The sequence below is a fragment of the Azolla caroliniana genome, unplaced genomic scaffold (genome assembly GCF_043228905.1).
Source record: "Azolla caroliniana isolate FFs.n. ecotype wild unplaced genomic scaffold, voAzoCaro1.0.p SCAF_5, whole genome shotgun sequence".
In the NCBI taxonomy this organism is placed as follows: domain Eukaryota; kingdom Viridiplantae; phylum Streptophyta; class Polypodiopsida; order Salviniales; family Salviniaceae; genus Azolla; species Azolla caroliniana.
This window is the reverse complement of record NW_028230440.1, coordinates 21,516,841-21,535,030: the sequence shown is the minus strand read 5'-3', so window position 1 is coordinate 21,535,030 and position 18,190 is coordinate 21,516,841. Positions and strand designations below refer to the sequence as shown.

Genomic DNA, 18,190 nt, shown 5'->3' with positions numbered 1-18,190 from the left:
AGACATTCATCACGGTTTCTAATGGGTTACTATCATTATACCAGACATGGTAATTTTGAATCATGCATGCCAAATTTGTTTATATATGTACTAAAGATATAAAACCCATACTTCTAGCATTCCAAATGTGATGATAAGTTTTCACTCAGACAAGGATTACAAAATAACCTTAGACAGAAACTGAAAATAAAGAGTAAAACAAGATTTACGTGGAAAACCCTGATTTCAGGGAAAAACCACAGAACAGAAATTTCATTATGATAGAAAGACAGAATACAACCACTGAATAAAAGAACCTGTACTGGTCTGAATGTTCTCTGATACCACGATTTTAGATGAGCATACCAAACCCTAATGCATAGGTGTCTTTCCCGTTCGAAACTCCCTTGGCTTCTCAGTTCTTGTCTTTCTTCCCTTTTGTTCTTCTCCTTTTTCTTCACACACACTCAGCTTTTTCTATTACGTTCTCACATCCACTACTGTGTATATACGCAATCGTTCTCTAAGTCACACTTCTCTTCTGCAACTCGTTTTTCGCTCTACACCCTCTCGCGCCAAAAACACACTCAATAATAATCCACTCACTTGAGTTTACAATATGTATATAGCTACACTCACTACTTTTACTCTGGGTCATTTATCCCACACACAAAGTCAGTGAAGGCCTCTTAGCATATATATATGCTAACCCACATACACACATATGTGAATAGAAGTGTGTGTATATGTGTATACACATTCGAGTTCCCTTCAACTATTGGCACGGTTCGGCTGTTTTGGTCGATTTCGGCTTTTCAGCCGACTCCCCCGTAAGGAGGGACAATTTTACACAACATGTGATAACCTGAAATTTTTAGCTAATGTCTTCTGTTTGGCCATAAGATTTCATTGAAAATTCTACAAGATACTGTTGTGAGAAAGGCCCCTTGATCCAGATGAAGCCTTGAAGTTGATGGCTCAAGAAGTACAAGATTGTGTCGAAGCTGATTTAAACAGTTTCACAACAAATATCTCTAAAGTGACTCTTTTGTGCTTTCATTTGTTCATTTATGCCTAAACCCTAAAAACCCTACTCTTGAATTTTGTCACAGGTAGTGGTTCTCTGTCGAGATGTGAGAGTTAAAGATATTATTATTATCATTTGCCTCCTGTTCCACCATCTTCTTCAAGTGACCATCTGAAGTAGTTTTTATATGGGTAATTAAGAGAATTTGCGGTTAATTTCTCTATGTAATGCTATAGTTTTATCAAGGAAATTCTTTTACATTGGCATATGTTTTTGGAATGAAATGGCACTCAATAATTTACATTCTTGTTTTTCTAGTCATTTTAGATTCTTGATCTATGAGATATTCCAAATAATCCTTGGATAGTTTGTAACGCCTTATTGGAACTTGATACAAAATTCATGTTTGAATCCAACTCATTTGTTAGTAGACATCTCTTTGTAAACTTGATCATAGAAATGGAACCCTTTTACAAAAAATTGTTCTCCTCTTCGATGTTTTGAGTGATCTTATTTTTGTATACAACGAACACATAAAAACTATGGTCTTTCTCTCAATAGCTCTCTCTTTCTCTTTGATTGATCTTATTTTGTATTAAGGAGCAGCCTATCGATGGTTGTATTGGAGGCCAATTACATGATAATTAAGATAAATTACAATTAAAATGCGTCAATAAACAATATTTAACAGAAGTATATTTTTAGAAAAACAATTTTTTACAAATTTTTCGGCTTATATGCTAGATCACGAATTCCCCACTAGGTTTTCATTGATCACAAAATCCTCTTGCACCATCTTATGTGAGACTAGAATTATTGCTCAAAGAAACCAAAAGTGTTTCCAAGTCTAAAAGTATTATAATGAACAAAATAACTCTCGACATATCGAAATCAAGATTTGCATTCATGAGCTGATTTAAAACATCTAAAAATGATGGAATGGCTACCATTTCTTCCAATTCTAGCTCAAAACATTTGATGAACCAAATCTATCCCCTAATGAGATACGTAATGTAAATATTCTCCCTTTAAAAACATCACCTTGTAGATTCATGGATATCAATTTTCAAAGTCTAAAACTATGTAGTTACAAAGCAAAAATACATCCAATTTTTTCACAAAGCTAAATAATACCAAATTAACATATTTTTGCAAATATCGACACTTTTCGTGCTGTTCTTCCTTTTAGCTGTTAAAATAATCAATTAGACCAAAACCCGAGATCGAACTCTTAAGGTTCGGTGCATATACGTACAAACGGCTTTGTACTTTCATATGCATCTTTCCAGGTCAACTTATACTTTGTTTCTAATAATATAACTTTATCATATTAAGAGTGGAAACAAGACCAAAAACATCCAATCATGATCAAATTTCCCATACAAACAACACAATTACTGAGTTTGAAAGAAAGTCGTGTCCAAGTGGCATGCATGCTGCAAGAATTGGATGTGTTAATCAATTATTTTGAATTATTTGATATCATTAGCTCATGGCATTAGTAGTAGCACTTCAAGGTCAACTCATTCCCACTTTCTATGCTACTTAAGCAATTAAGGAACTCACCCACCCTTTCTCCTTTTTGAGGTTTGACCCATGGCATTTGCATAAACAGCAAAAATGTAGAGAAAAAGTCAGATAAAAGGAGATGATAGGAACATTTGGGTAAAGACTCCATGAAATGACAGATGATGATTGCAATAATTGGATGTACTAATGAATCATTGACCATTCTGCCATTGCTATTATAGTGTGATTGATGATTACACCCAATATTTTATTTGATATCATTCAGTCAATGCATGCTAATAGTAATGCTCGATGCCAATAGCCTAGTTTTGATTCTTCCAACCAAGATTATCACAATAAATTATTTCTGTTTTTCATCTCTCTGAACCCCTGTTTTGCTTCTCAGAAAATTTCATCTATATAAGTTGAACTTTCTGCAAGCTGATTAACCATTAATTATCTAAATCCTAGCCAGAAATACTCCACCTAGTGAGCCTCATCCGCGAACAACAATGGAAGGATCAGGACCAGAAATCACAGATTTGGAAGGCATCCATGATCTTCACAAGCATGCAGCCAATGGGGACACCCAAATGGTTATCTACATCCTCAGCAGTTACAATGGTTCAGTGAACTTAATACATAGTGAGGGTCCACAGAAAAACACACCCTTGCACCTTGCTATCCTTTACAGACACAAAGACACAGCTAAGGCTTTGGTGGAGAGGGGAGCGAGCCTCACCATCCTCAATGACTGTGGAGACATGCCCATCAGTTATTGTTGTGATGGGGAAATGCTCAAAACGCTACTCTCTTGCCCAAATAATACATTTCTGCAAAAGCAGGAGCGTAGGGAAGTATATTCCTTGGGCAAAACTACAAACCCCAATATTGGGACAGTAGATGCCACTGGAAAATCCATCCTTCATTATGCGTCCTTGCACCTAAGGAAGACAGAATCCACGGATCTCTTCTCTCAATTGATCTCCATGGCATGCTCAGAGAATCTTCTCCTCAGAGATAGGGATGGAGCAACATTCTTGGGGACAGCTGCCAAGGTAGGGAATAAAACAGCCGTAAAGGCCCTTAAGTGGAGCATCGATGCCATCTATACCGACACACACAAGGCATTGATCAATGGAGAGGTTGGGATGACTGCCCTTATGTATGGTCAGAGAGATTTCTTCGATAAACTGGTTGCATTGAGCAAAGTGAGTCCTGCCAAGGTGAAGATCACTCTAGATGACCTTCGCCAAAAGTTAAAGAAAGTGGCCCTCGAAAAACTCAAGGATGACATAAAGAAGCTTGAGAGAGAAAACACTAAGAACTTCACCATGAACGAAGGTTCCATGAGGAAGGAATTAGAGATGCTTGGTGGTAAACAAGGGCTTCCTACATATCTGGCTCTGTATGCTGAGAAATATGTGGTCTTTGAGTTTCTCCTGGAAAGTGGACTTCTGACAGAGAATCAATGGGATGAGAAGTACAAGCGCACATGTCTACACTGGGCTGTGGTGCACAAGAGGGCAGACATAGTGGAGAAGCTTGTCAAATTTCCTCATTTGAGGCCAAGCCCAAGCATTGAAGATGCAAAAGGGAGGACAGCACTCCAGATAGCATTTGAAGACAACAACCAAGAAGCAATGGAGTTACTGAGAGGAAGGCCACCGTTCAAGGAGTCCGAAGACAAGTTGTTCAGGGACAGGGAGGTTTATGTGCAAGTACTCAATGCAATACTGGTGGGAGCAGCATTGATAGGGAGTGTGACCTTTGCTGGGTGGTTGCAGCTCCCATCACAGACGGCATTCGAGAAGACCCAGATGAAGATCTTCTGGGTGAGCAATGGTGTGTCCTTCTATTCTGCTGTGGCAGCTATGTGCGTGACCATAGCCGCGCTACTCCCCACACCCACCAAGTATGTGGGTGTCATCGTCAATCAAGTGAGGGTGGAATTGGTGATCTCTGCATTCTTCTTCGCGATATCTCTTGGAGCCGTCACGACGGCATTTGCGAGTGCAGGGTTCTCCGCCACACTAACAAGCAAAATGACATATTATCAGAAGCTTATGTTAAGCAGCACAATTCCTGGTGCAGCTGCTGGTGCCATCACATTAGTGATCTTTATGGTGCGATTGTTTACGGATGTGCTTTCCCAAGAGATTCGGTTGTTCATCAAATGCATCCCTTACATCAACAGCCTCCCATATGAAATCGGAGACATCTCCCGCTGCACATATATCAATGCTAATTTGACAACGCACTTAAACACCGATCTTGTGGCTTTGCACAATACAGCTTATGATACATTGCCATCCCAAAGGAGGAAAGAACTCAAGGGTTTGGGATTTCAGTTTAGGAATAGCACCCACACTCCCTCCACCTGGGTCCTGAATGCAGAAATCTCCAATAAAAATTCATAATCTACATCCTGCAATAACATAAGATGGCACCGATAATAAGATAAATACAGTCTCAACGATTGAGCTACTTACTAAACAACATGCACCATTATTTATATTACGAGTGTGCCGAAAGCACACGAATAAAGTCTCACGGTGTTCCATGCATAGAAAAGCCTATTATGGACACCCATAAATTTCATTATTCTTGGTTCTCTTCCATAAAAGCTTAAGGTATGTGGAGCCAATGCATGTCTAGTTGGCATCAGACGCCCCAAAATAATGTCCTATGTCCTTCCAGACATTGAAGTGCCTTTTATGGACACCCATAACAGGGTTTATCTTTTAGTTTGTTTTTCTTACACATTTTTTGCTGCCATTGCATGCACAAAAATAAAGTATCATGGCCTTCCACACATGAAAGGGCCTTATATTCGCACCCATAAAAGATTTTATGTTGCTTTTCATGTTACCTTCCACAAAAAGTTAAATGTATCTGGAATCGTGTGCTTCTAGCACTGCATGCACAGAATAAAGTTATGTTGCTGTTAAGAACACCCATGAGAGGGTCTATGTCTCTTAGCTTGTGTGTCTTGCATAAAAGATAAAAGACATCTAGAATGAAATCATGTATTGTGTTGGCACTTTCTTTTAAACAGAAAATCATTGGATTCCCTCCTCATATTGTCAGAATTTAACAACTCCTATGTTATAAATCCGATTTTGAATGTACATTACTAGGGAAAGAAATTGGGAGGCACTTCTATGTGTTATAAGTCCCTATAAGGGTCAACAAACAAGAAATATACAGTGGAGAGATTCAACACAGTGATCAGCAAGAAATACCTTCGTAACATTCCCAGATCGTGCTGCTAGTAATGGGAATGTAGGGGCCGAACAGCTTGTTTAAAGAATCAAGACCTGCAGAGAGCACATACAGCAAAGAACAGAGCATAAACAGACAAGATATAGCCATGATTATTGTTTTAGGAAACTATGTTTTTGGCCCTTTTCACACTACATACATATGTAGCAACCGAAACAAATAGCAGACATGGCCAAGGCCCAATACCATGTTGCTCAGTATACTTTAGGAAACACACTGCTTAACTTGGAAGCATCAACTGACAATAGATGCCCCAACGTGTCACGCGGTAATGCTTTGGCCAATGCCTTTGTGGCATTTTCTCAAGAAATGACCTTCCCGACTCCAATGCAGCCCGCAGTTGTGCATTCCACAATGAAATGGTATCGTAGTCCCATGTGATTATTCTCTGCCGGACTTTTAGCTAAAGCTATGGCACTGCAAACTAGGTACAGCCTAAGATACGCCCATGTCACAATCTAGTCTAGAAAGTTACCTTACATGCATCACGAGTTGGTAACATAACTCTACTTATGTAGTAGATAAAGTAGTACATTCTTGGAGACGAGATCTCCAAGTGATGGCAACTCCCATAAGTTGAAACATGTACCTTGAAGTAGACTTTCTATGGTCAGAACATCATAGTCGGAGTCTATGTATCCAATAATAGATACATTACCACCACCAAAACATAGACACTCATCCCTAGTGCAACTTAAATATATTATCAGTATCATCTTAAATATGGACAACTCATCGTTGGAGAAAAATCTACATAGAGTATCAAAATCTGAATTGATACTCTATGTAGATGACATGCTTATTGTTTTGATACTCTATGTAGAACATTTGGATTTCTTATGACATGGTAATCATGGAAAAATCACCTATAAGAATGTCATCTACATAGAAGGCACTAGCGCAATGTCATGGGTTTGAATCTCTATATGACATGGTAATCATGAGATTAGACTGATTATTAGTGGGATGTCCATGGATGGTTCTAGAGATTAGCATCTAGGATTTATGTGGAATTATTAGTTGGTATATATCATAGGTGCATTTATTTGGAGCCCATGTAAGGGCTCTTGGATAACACTTCTCCAATTGAAGTTGTCGAAGGACCATCGTGATTTGGTTGAGTTGCATGGCTATCTAACATGGTCCTTCATGCACGTGAAGAAGATGGAAGAAGAAGTATTAAAAGAAGAAGATGAAAGTAGATGTAATCGATCTTCCCTAAGAGCATGGTGGAGGCTTTCCATGATTAGTTTCAAATGCAATCCAATTAAAAGACTAAGTTAATTAGACCCTCAAATCCTATGATAGGGAAATTGACCACCATGTTGGTTGTGCATGTGGAGAGGGAGGTGCTCTTTACATCTTCCACATGGAGGCAATGTAGGAGTTTACAAAGAAATTGCTAAAAATATATGAAAAACTATGTTATCTCCTTGCTAGGGAGTTGGATGTCTACTATAATAGCTAGCGTGTTTCCTTCAACAAGAGTTTGTTGACACCCGAATCAATTTAGAAAACATTGAACACATATGTCATGGCTCATCATGTATTCGGAATAGGTGGGATGTCAATTGTTAGTTGTTGAGATAGAGTCGCCGCCCTCGAACAAAATTCAGCAATCTTGTTTTCTACGATTGAAGGAGTAATCGATGATGGTAATCAACTGGGCATCAGCTATCGTTTGTGAGATTTTTATTGAGTTCTATAATTACAACTCTATAACTCCTTGTTCCTAAGGCGAATCACCTCGTTTTTATTCTAGTTATTTGTTATTGTAAGCTATAGTTCGTGAGTTCTATAATCATAGTTGTATCCCTTTTACAATAGATTGCATCTTAGATTGTTATTATATTATGTTGGTTTGAAGAATTCTATAATCACTCTTCTAAACAATTGACTTTTGCTTCTTGCAATTAACCTATTACATGAGCTTTTCATTTGAATCTTTGAGGTTTTAATTGTATTTTCATAATGTCATCAGAACGTCTTGATCTCGAAGAACCTCATTCCTACTTCAAAGGTCATGTGCCTCCTCCAAATGAGCATGTATCTTGCACTTTCGTGACAACTCTAGGAAGTTGATTTGGCACCTTCCTCAACCAAGCTTGATTCCTAAACCCTAAAACCCCATTCTAAGATAGGACCATCTGTGAATGCACTTGTAGGTGGAAAACCTCCTTTGCCACATCCCCATCTAGGGGAACGTCACAAAGATGTTGAATGAAACCATGACCTTGGCACCAACCTTGCGACAATGTAAGAAAGGGGATCTAGTGCACTCCAAATTGAAAAACATCAACTACATCCTATCTTTTGGCTTAATTCAAATGACTAATTGTCGCAAACCCTAACCATCCATGAGTGCACTTGAAGGTGGAAAACCTCCTCTGTCACATCCCCATCTTGGGGAAAGTCACAAAGATGTTGAATGACACCAAACTTGCAACAATCTAAGAAAGGGGTCAAGTGCTGTCAACATAGAAAAGCACCAACTACATCGTATCTCTCATCTTAATTTAAATGACTAATTGTTGCAAAACCCTAAACCCTCTTACTTAAATTGTCAAAAAACATCAACTATTTCCTATCTCGTCTCTTATCTCTTGGCTTAATTCAAATGACTAATTGTTTGTCTTGTTCTAACACTTGTTCATTCGTACATCACCTTGTGAGTAGTGTGAGTGTGAGTGTGTGGATTCAAATCATGTTCTCTTGGTTTGCAATGAAGGAATTCATGTTCATACGAGTTATACACAAGGCAAAACAATTTATACACGGAGAAATTGTGAGGAAAGGATTGAAACATTGGGCCTTGGAACTCTTGCTGTCTTCGTGTTTTTGTCATTCTATCTCATGTGAAAGAGAACGCTTCCCTTCAGAAAATACAGGAAAAGAAGAAAGATTGTAATTAACATGTTCTCATTCTCTTTCTCATATTCAAGAAGTTGCCCCTCTTTAATAACACTTGAAAAAGTTTCACTTGCTGAAGAACCAGGGGCTACTCTGTTTCTTCACCAAGTGAAACTGAGTATCCCCTTTAGAAAATACAGGAAAAGAAGAAAGATTCTAATTAACATCTTCTCATTCTCTTTCTCATATTCAAGAAATTGTCCTTCTTTAAATAACACTTGAAAACATTTCACTTCCAGGTGAAGAAACAGGGGTTACTCTGTTTTCTCTAAGATCATAGTTTCTAATGCAACAATATAAACCTTTACTTCTAAGGCGACTTTCTTACATTAATACTTAAAGAGTGACAATGTGCTCAATGGTGTTATGGTGTTTCCGAAAGCCAACTTGTCAATGTAAGCTCTCTTTCCATTTTTTTCAGCCCATGCACTTATCTTTGATTCCATTATACACCAAATGCATTAACGAGCCAACCATGATGGTTCGATAGTTATTTACATTATTTTACATCTCCGCCAAGTTTATGTAAATGTTTGATCTAATTTGTAGTCTAATCATATGACATACCATGTTGTAATGCATGATTAAACATATATCTCATCCATGCAAGTGCTTCCTTTCCCGTCCATTTGAGCATTTCAACCTTTATACATTGAAGATCGCTTATCTTTCATGAGGCCAATTTCTTAAGCCCTATGCATATATCTTCAATTGTAAAGAAGGGAGTTATATGTGAAAGAGAAACAAAACACATCATCTTTTAGGCAAGAGATAGCTCATATAAATTCTTACAATGCATAAACAAGTCAACAATAGTTAAGTCACCATAACTTTCAACACGTTTACCCTTTACATTTCCCCAAAATTTAGCACATGTATGTGCTTTCTCTTGCATTTGGAGACGTTGTTGAGCAACTTATCATATTCTTCTCTTACTTTAGATAAGCCTTTTGTACTCATACAAATACTTTTTGAAAAGAATGGCGTGCGGAAGCAATACAGGAAACCGACCGACAAAAAATGCAAGTTTAATGGAAAGCTCAAGTTTGCACAGTACGCACGGGAGAGACAGAGAGAGAGAGAGTAAAAACCAGAACTATATTCAAAATAATACTCAATTTGTACATCGTGTGTGTTCAATGAACACTTTTAAACAAGTCGTTTTCGGATTGACAGAAGTACTGACAGTACTTCAAAGCTCATTAAGGAGCCCCTACAGTAACTCCCAAATATATTCCTTGCGGAATATCTTTCCGATGGCCTCACGGTTTCTGCACCGATCCGGCCTAACCGATCGGTCCCAACCGATCCGGTCCTCGGTTTGCTCAACCGATCCAGCCGATGTTGAGCTTGTCTCTCAACACTCCCCCTCAAGCTCAACTTGAGGCTCTTCGGGATCTTTTGGGTCACCGTTGTCGCGTTGTTACGCGCGTGCGTGGAGAACAAGGCGGGACCACTAGGGTCTTGGACCGAGGAATAGGTGAGAGAGAGAGAGAGAGAGAGAGAGAGATGCTCACACACGTATAGACAGAGAAGTGCACGGGGACACGGCCCAACAACACAGGAGACACGAGTTGAGAACACTAGCGTATGTATATAAATGTACACAGATCACTCGAACGGTTACAGCCGACCAGGTCGGCGAGGTGGATGCCGAAGCCTGATCACCCACGCACACAGGAGAGCAAGATGGAGATCCTGCCGGAAGCACACGGGCGTTCCACGGAGCAGGATCAGCCTCTCGAGAACCTGTGCCAAGGAAGCTATGGAGAACGACAGAGGAGAAGAGTTCGGTCCCAGTCCGACAACACTTCATCCCCTCTAGCGCGCGATACCTTCTCTCCCCGTCTCCCTCTCTTTTATAGCTCAAGGAGGGAGGCCGCCTTGCCCGTTTACATCACATTAATTCTCTGTCCTTTCGGACAGAGATACTCCTCGATTCTCCCTATAGAATATTGCTACCTAGGATCTAACCCTTGCGCCTACCTATCTACTTTACGACAAGGGACGTGCCCACGTGTAAGGGCCGGTTCACACACATTATACACGGTTTGCGCCTGGGGACGGTTTTCTTCACGACATCCGCCCCCACCTAACCGCGCATCCACCGGTATGCGCCAAAATTGGGTTCCTACGAGAGAAAACCGATCCTTGCTTTTATTCCTCGTTTACCAGTTCATCCTCCGCCTCGGGCTGCTCGTCGTCGCTGTCCATGCCTCCGAGCCCCGACTCCCCGTCGTGCCGTTTCTTGAACGCTTTGATCCTCTTCCCCGCTACCGGTATCGCCATTCTCGTACCGTCGAGCTCCGCGAGATGGTACGTCCCATTGTCGTTGGCGCCTGTTACTACGTAAGGCCCGAACCACCTCCTCGCAAACTTCCGCGTGGCCCTGTGCTGATTGTCGAGGCTGTTGTCGTAGACTAACACCCAGTCGCCTTCCTCGATCTTCCTTGACCTGGACCGGTGTGTTCGGTCGAACAGGGCTTTGTTCCTTATCCTCGCTACTCAAAGTTTCTCCACGGCTCGCTCTACGTCCTCCGGCCTCCGCTCGAGCTGTCGAATCCGCGCCGCCAACGGTTCCTCCCGGCTCATCTCATCCCTCCAGTCCACCGTGGCCCACGAGGAGATCGTTCGCTCTGTTGGCATGATCGGCTTCTGTCCGAACATCAGCTCGGCCAACATGAACCCAGTTACTGAACTGTGCGTAGTCCGGTCCGCCCACAAGGCATAAGGTAGCAGTCGTGGCCAGTCCCCGACTCGGCCTCCGCACGCCCGTACTAGTGCTTTGACAATTGGCCCGTGTCTGCGCTCCACCTTCCCGTTCGCCTCCGGATTGTATGCTGTGGTGAGCGAAAGTTTGACTCCTAGCCGGTCGAACAACTCTTCGGCTTCTTCTGCGTCCAACTCGCGACGGTCAGCCACGATCTTCCCTACGCACCCGTATCGGCATACTACGTCCTCAATCAAAAACCGGCACACGACTGCCGTCGTCTTGTTCTGCAGGGCTCGGCCTTCAACCTAGTTCGTTAGATCTTCCCGAGCCAGCACCAGATACCGCATCTGTCCTACCCCCATTGGCATCGTCACCAAATCCACCATCCACTTGAAGTGGACGGTCGGAGGGTAGGTCGGGTGAAGGTCATCCCGATGTCGGATCATGGAGTGCATCTGGCAACTTTCGCAAGTCGTCACGAACCGATGCATGTCCCGGTATAGTCCCGACCACCAGTACTTCCCCTTTAGCTTTTCGAACGTGGCCCACGTTCCACGGTGTCCAGCCCATGGGCTATCGTGGTACGCCGCTAGCAAATCCTCTTGTTCCTCCTTCTTCACCACCACTCGGAGCGGGATGTCGTTCCTCTTCTTCGGGTGCTTCCAGATGTATCCGTCCCGGAGAAAGAATCGGTAGGCTTTCTTCCGAATCCGGTTGGCCTCGTCCGTTGTCCATGCTGCATCCGGTGTCATTGTTTTCAGGAACCCGCCGATCTGCAGCCACTCCCCGTCGTACTTGCTCTCGTTGAAGTCGTTAAGCGTCGGAGAGCATTCCCCGTTGGTTGTCATGTAAGCCGCCTCGAAGAAGTCCATGCCGACTTCCTCGTCCTCTGAAACCATGCCGCCGTCGTTTTCGAACCTCGCCCTTGAAAGCATGTCGGCCATGGCGTTGTCTTTCCCGGAGATGTGTCGTATTTCCGGATTCAGGGACTTGATGTACGCTATCCACCTGAGCATTGCCAGGTCCGGCGTCGTGCATCCGGAAACCATGCCAAGAATTGGCAGGCAGTCCGTCTCGATAATTACCTCTGCCCCAATCAGGTAGTCTTTATCGGCCTTTACCGCCGAAACGATACCCCAGAGCTCGCGTTTAACCTGGGCGTATCCTCGTTGTCGCTCGCTGAGGACCTTCGCGCCGAACCGGATCAGGAAACGCATGCCGTCCTCGTCCTCCTGGTTGACAACCCATCCGATCCCGGTCGGACTCGTGTCTACCGTTACGTAAATTGGAGTGCTCTTTTCGTAGACAGCCTTTCGGAGCGCCGGAGCCGCGGCAAGTGCCTCCTTCATCTTCCGGACAGACTCCGTATGCTCGTCTTTCCACTCGAATCTTCGCCCCTTTTTCAGCAACCCATATAACGGCTCCGCGACGTGAGCGTAATGCGGGATCCATATGTGGTAGAACGCGCACGCTCCTAAGAACCTCCGAACCTCTGTGACCGAGCTATAGTCGTCCTTCATCGCGGAGATGGCTTCTACCTTAGCCGGAGACGGTTTCCGGCCGTACGTACGACCCGCATAGGTGCCCGACGACCATGATCTCTACTTGCCCGAAGGCCAATTTTCCCCCGGAGAAGGTGAGCCTCACGCCCTCCAACCTCTGTAGCACCTTCTCACAGTCATCGATGTGTGTCGCCACGAATTTCCGGCACCTGTCCGGTCCGATTGTCTCGTCCCTTTCCTCCACCGGGCATCCTCTGATCGGGACGTCGTCCAAAAATGGTGTGGTGATGTCCGGGATACAATCCCTCAACACCTTGTTCGTTGCGTTCACCATGTGAGCCACCAAATTCGTCCCTCCTTGCGGCAGGGTACACATCCGTACTAGGCCGAGAGGAGTTCGCATTGTCGTGATGTCTTTGCTCTCTATGGCAAGCTGGAACTGATCGTACCCCGAGTAGAGATCACCGACCGAGTAAATCGACCTTCCAGCGAAGGCCTCCGCGAACTCGTCTATTGTCGGTCCGATTCCTGATGTTTTGAATGGTCACCTTGTTGACCGGCTGCAAGTCTTGAATAAAGCGCAGCATGCCGTCCTTCTTTGGCACGGTAAACCACCGATTCGAGTATGGGGCACTCGACGGTTCGAGGATTCCCATCTCGACCTTCTGCTTTAATAGCTGCATCAGCTTCGGGATGTGAGCTCTGGGTACTGGAATTGGTTTGAGACTCCACGGCACATGCGGTACCGTGAATATCACCATCGGTTCCACGATTGTCGGGTCTACGCACCCGATCTCCTCCGGTGAGAACGCGAAAGCCTTCCCGTGCCTTTCGAGCATTCTCCGACACCGGTCCTCCTCCGCCGGCAATAGGAAGCCGCCCCCACCGACCTTGAGCTCCCGTAGCGTTATGTCGGTGAACGTGTGTCCTATGCGGGCTGGATTTTGTAAACTCGGGTCCGACGCAACCCCTTTTATTCGCAACTCGCTGTCCTCCGGCAAGGGAGCCGCAACTGGCCTCACCTTCCGGTCCACAGTCTTGTACCTCGTGTCCACCCGGGCTGTCCGATCTGACTCGAGCCCTCTACTGAAGTCCGCGATGACTTCGTACATCCTTTCCGAACATACCGGAATCGCCCAGTCCTCTTTAAGGACTCCTCCGACTACCTCCCGCAGCTCCCCCAAGGTATCGTCGAAAGAGACCGTCTCCACGGCTCCGTTGATTTCCTCTCCGAGGTCGAGGGCGCCACATGCCCGAAGTCGCTCCTCCGCCCTTCTCTTCTTCCGGCCAACAACGTCTACTATCGTACACCCTCCGTTGTCGGAGAACCAAAATTCCCTACTTATAGCACAGGTCTTCCTCGCTATCATACACTTGTGGGGTTTTCCCGGAGTGTCCGGACTATCGCGGCCCCACACCTTGATAGCCCTCTTCAAAAATCCTCCTGGCTTTCGCCCCCGAGGGTCTCGCGGTTCCTCTCATGGTTCGGTCTCACCGTCAGGAACTGGACCGAGTGACGCCCATCCTGATTCTTGACCCTTGCATAGGCCGAGCCGTTGTCCAACACCTTGGTCTCCATCCGTGCTACCGTGATGTATGGTTCTCCTAGTATAACCGGATGTGAGGACGTCTCCTGCACGAAGAAGTGTTGGTCAATCTCGACATCGCCGATCTTTACTCGTACATTCGGGCAGGCTCCATGAAGTTCTTCGGTGGCACGCGTCGCTGCCCGTATCTTCCACCCGTGCTTGGTGTTGATCGGCCATTTCCCCTTCTTATAGAAGTCCATGGACATCAAATTGATTTCTGAACCGTGGTCCACCAACGCCACCACCAGTTCATGAACATCTCCGATCTTCACGGGGGTCTCCGTGGTCGCTCTGGCCCAGTGCGGCCTCGAATAGTGGCTCTCCACCAACTCGTCTTCCATCGCCATGTCCTCTATGTGCGTCGTCCGCACCTCCACTGGCTTCTTCGGTTCTGTCTCCCTCAACAGCCTCCTCCTCTTCACCAAGTCTACAATGGAGTCGTGGAACTCCTTCTTGGCGATCCCGAGCACTTCCCTCAACGACAGTTCCACCTTGCTGTCGAGGATTCGTTCTTCCAGGACCTTTCGCAGGTTCGTGGATCTTTCGATTTCTGTGTCTAGCCGGTACCCGCCCCTCTTGGGATTATCCTGGGCATTGGTTACACCGGCCTCATTCCGTCTTTGCCCGAATCGAGTTTCATATCGTTGCGAGGGCCCGGCCCCTCCGGTTTTCCCTACTCGCTTGTCCTCCACCAGAGCCTCGTAGTTTTGACAAGCGGCTTCGACGAAGCCCGTCTTTTCTTCCACCGGGTCACTCCACCCGGTTACCTCCCGGACCCGTTTTTTCGCGCAGTCCACCTCTTCTTTCCTCAGCCGTGCGTGGGCGAGGCCTTCTAGCATCGTAGGCCAGAACCCGGCTTTTTTCGTTTTCAGGGCCTCGCTACCTCCGACCTGAATACCAGCTGACGCCGAGTAGTGGACAATCTCCGCATGACGAGCCACCGCCTCCTCCATCAGCCTTTTCATACCCCCTTGCCCGACGTTCAGGTTCAGGGCCCTTCGGGTCTCGCTGGCGTGCACCCGACCGTTCCACAGGTACACCACATTGCTTCTTATCGCCTCGGCGAAGTCCCCGCAGTTCTTCCGGATGTGCCCAACCGCATCACACCACATGCACCTGTTTTCATCCAGAGGTCGTCGGTCACGGGCCTGTTCGCCACCACCCCTCCATGCCTAGGCGATCTGGAGATCCCTTACCATCCGCATCAGCTCCTCCAGAGCTGCTCCCCCGGACGAGCCCTTGACCATGCCGATTGAAGCCGACCCGGTCTCGAGCCAATCTTGGGTCTCTTCCCTTCGCGTTGGTGGTGTTGGCTCAAGCTTCTTTGCTGCGACAAAGACTGCCCCTGTCGATCCTTTATCAACCCATTCCCGCCGTTTGTCGAAACGGCCACAGACCCTTTTCACCACGGCCCAGTCGGCCATCAGCCCGTCATCAATCTCCAATAGGAGACCTACCTGCTCCCGATCCCGCTCGTCAACCAACTTAACAAACAATAGGACACGGCTTGTGTCCAAAACGATCCGGTCGAGCACCGAGAGGTGCACGAAGCGTTCCTCAAACTCCCGAAGGAGCACTGTTGCGTTCCTTCCTTTGTCGGGGGTCTCCACCCACTCCATGAAGTCCCGCTTCGAAAGTCGAAGCGCATCTTCAAGCCCATATCTTTCGAGAAGCCGACCTTCGAACTCCTTCCAGGTCCGGCTCTCGGCCCGTACCTCGAGCACCTCCGTATGGATACCCGGCATCGCCACTCGAGGGAATACGGCTAGACACCTCTCTTCCGGAATGTCCCTCATTACCATCTCAGCCCGGTAGGATGCCAAGTAACTCGTGGCATCCTTCCCACTAAACCGGCCGATCGTACCGACAACCTCCTCGATAGCCCTATCAAGGGCGTCGGTGCCTTCGCGCGCACTCACTATATGGTCTACAACCGAAGCCATGGCTTCTGCAAGGTCCGACCCCCTCATCTTCTACTCCTCTGCCGCTTGTTCACGTCGGGTTCACCAAATATGTCGCGTTGTTACGCGCGTGCGTGGAGAACAAGGCGGGACCACTAGGGTCTTGGACCGAGGAATAGGTGAGAGAGAGAGAGAGAGAGAGAGACGCTCACACACGTATAGACAGAGAAGTGCACGGGGACGCGGCCCAACAACACAGGAGACACGAGTTGAGAACACTAGCGTATGTATATAAATGTATCCAGATCACTCGAACGGTTACCGCCGACCAGGTCCGCGAGGTGGATGTCGACGCCTGATCACCCACGCACACAAGAGAGCAAGATGGAGATCCTACCGGAAGCACACGGGCGTTCCACGGAGCAGGATCAGCCTCTCGAGAACCTGTGCCAAGGAAGCTATGGAGAACGACAGAGGAGAAGAGTTCGGTCCCAGTCCGACAGCACTTCGTCCCCTCTAGCGCGCGATACCTTCTCTCCCCGTCTTCCTCTCTTTTATAGCTCAAGGAGGGAGGCCGCCTTGCCCGTTTACATCACATTAATTCTCTGTCCTTTCGGACAGAGATACTCCTCGATTCTCCCTATAGAATATTGCTACCTAGGATCTAACCCTTGCGCCTACCTATCTACTTTACGACAAGGGACGTGCCCACGTGTAAGGGCCGGTTCACACACATTATACACGGTTTACGCCTGGGGACGGTTTTCTTCACGACACCGCTCCATTTACTCCTGGATCCACGCCTCGCTCGCGCTCCTTGGCCTGTTTGACTCCGCGTGCTTCGACCCTTCCGGTCGGCTTGTCTGCTCCCACGGCCCTTCACAGCTCCCTTGTTGTCGCGGTGCTGGCGCTTCTCCTTCTGCCTTCTTTTCCGCTTGACCCTCAGTTGATTTAGTGTATCCGAATCAAACATTTGAACCGACTCGGCTACCTCCGATCGGTTTTCGCCCTCGTCCGAGTTGGCTCTCTCCAACTCGTCTTCGGTCTTCTCGCCCTTGACGGCGTCATCTCCCCCATGCTTGGTTGGCTTCGGCTCTTTCTTTCGGCTGCTCCCTTTATGTCCGCCTTTGGACTCTTCCGCGGATCCGCCCTCGCCTTCTTCAGCCGATCCGAAGTCGAATTCGTCATCCGACTCGATGTCTCGGCCTCTTCTGCTCCCTTGCTCCGTCTTTCGAGACTGTTCTCCCCCTCAAGTTTGGCATGTCAAGGTGACGCAACCCAAGCGCACCCAAGAATTGCCGCAACTTGTCCACACCAAGGGGCTTAGTGAAGATGTCGGTAGTTTGCCGATCCGTCGAAACATATTGAAGTTCGACTTCACCAGACAGGACACGCTCACGGACAAAATGGTAGTGCACCTCAATGTGCTTGGTCCGTGCGTGGAAAACGGGGTTCTTCGCGAGCTGGATGTTGCTGAGGTTATCGCAGTAGATCGTCGTCAGATCGGACACCTCCTCTTGCAGGTCCTTAAGTAGCCGCTTCAACCATATGGCTTCGCACGTCGCGACAGCCGATCCTTGGTACTCAACTTCGGTGCTCGACAATGCAACTGTCGGTTGCTTCTTCTGCTCCACGCTATCACGACACTCCCAAGAGAGAACGTGTATCCGGACGTGGATCCCAATCAGCGGCGTTGCCAGCCCAATCAGCATTGGTGTAGCCGACCAACTGGGAGGCTGTACCGGTCTGGTATAGCAGTTCCCGGTCCTTAGTGC

At 46.4% G+C, this 18,190-nt stretch overlaps 1 protein-coding gene across 2 annotated transcripts in view; it reads left to right on the top strand.

The window, feature by feature from the left end:
- Positions 1–2,880: 2,880 nt before the first annotated feature.
- The window catches only part of LOC147864429 (uncharacterized), a 49,730-nt gene continuing 34,420 nt past the window's right edge, over positions 2,881–18,190 (top strand). The window contains exon 1 of one of the 2 annotated variants that reach the window (XM_087320240.1): positions 2,881–3,192. In XM_087320240.1, the coding sequence (XP_087176366.1) occupies positions 3,028–3,192 (165 nt within the window). In that variant the 5' untranslated portion in view covers positions 2,881–3,027. Of the gene's footprint in view, positions 4,896–18,190 lie in introns of both variants that reach the window. The other variant, XM_087320241.1, reaches the window with a different exon arrangement.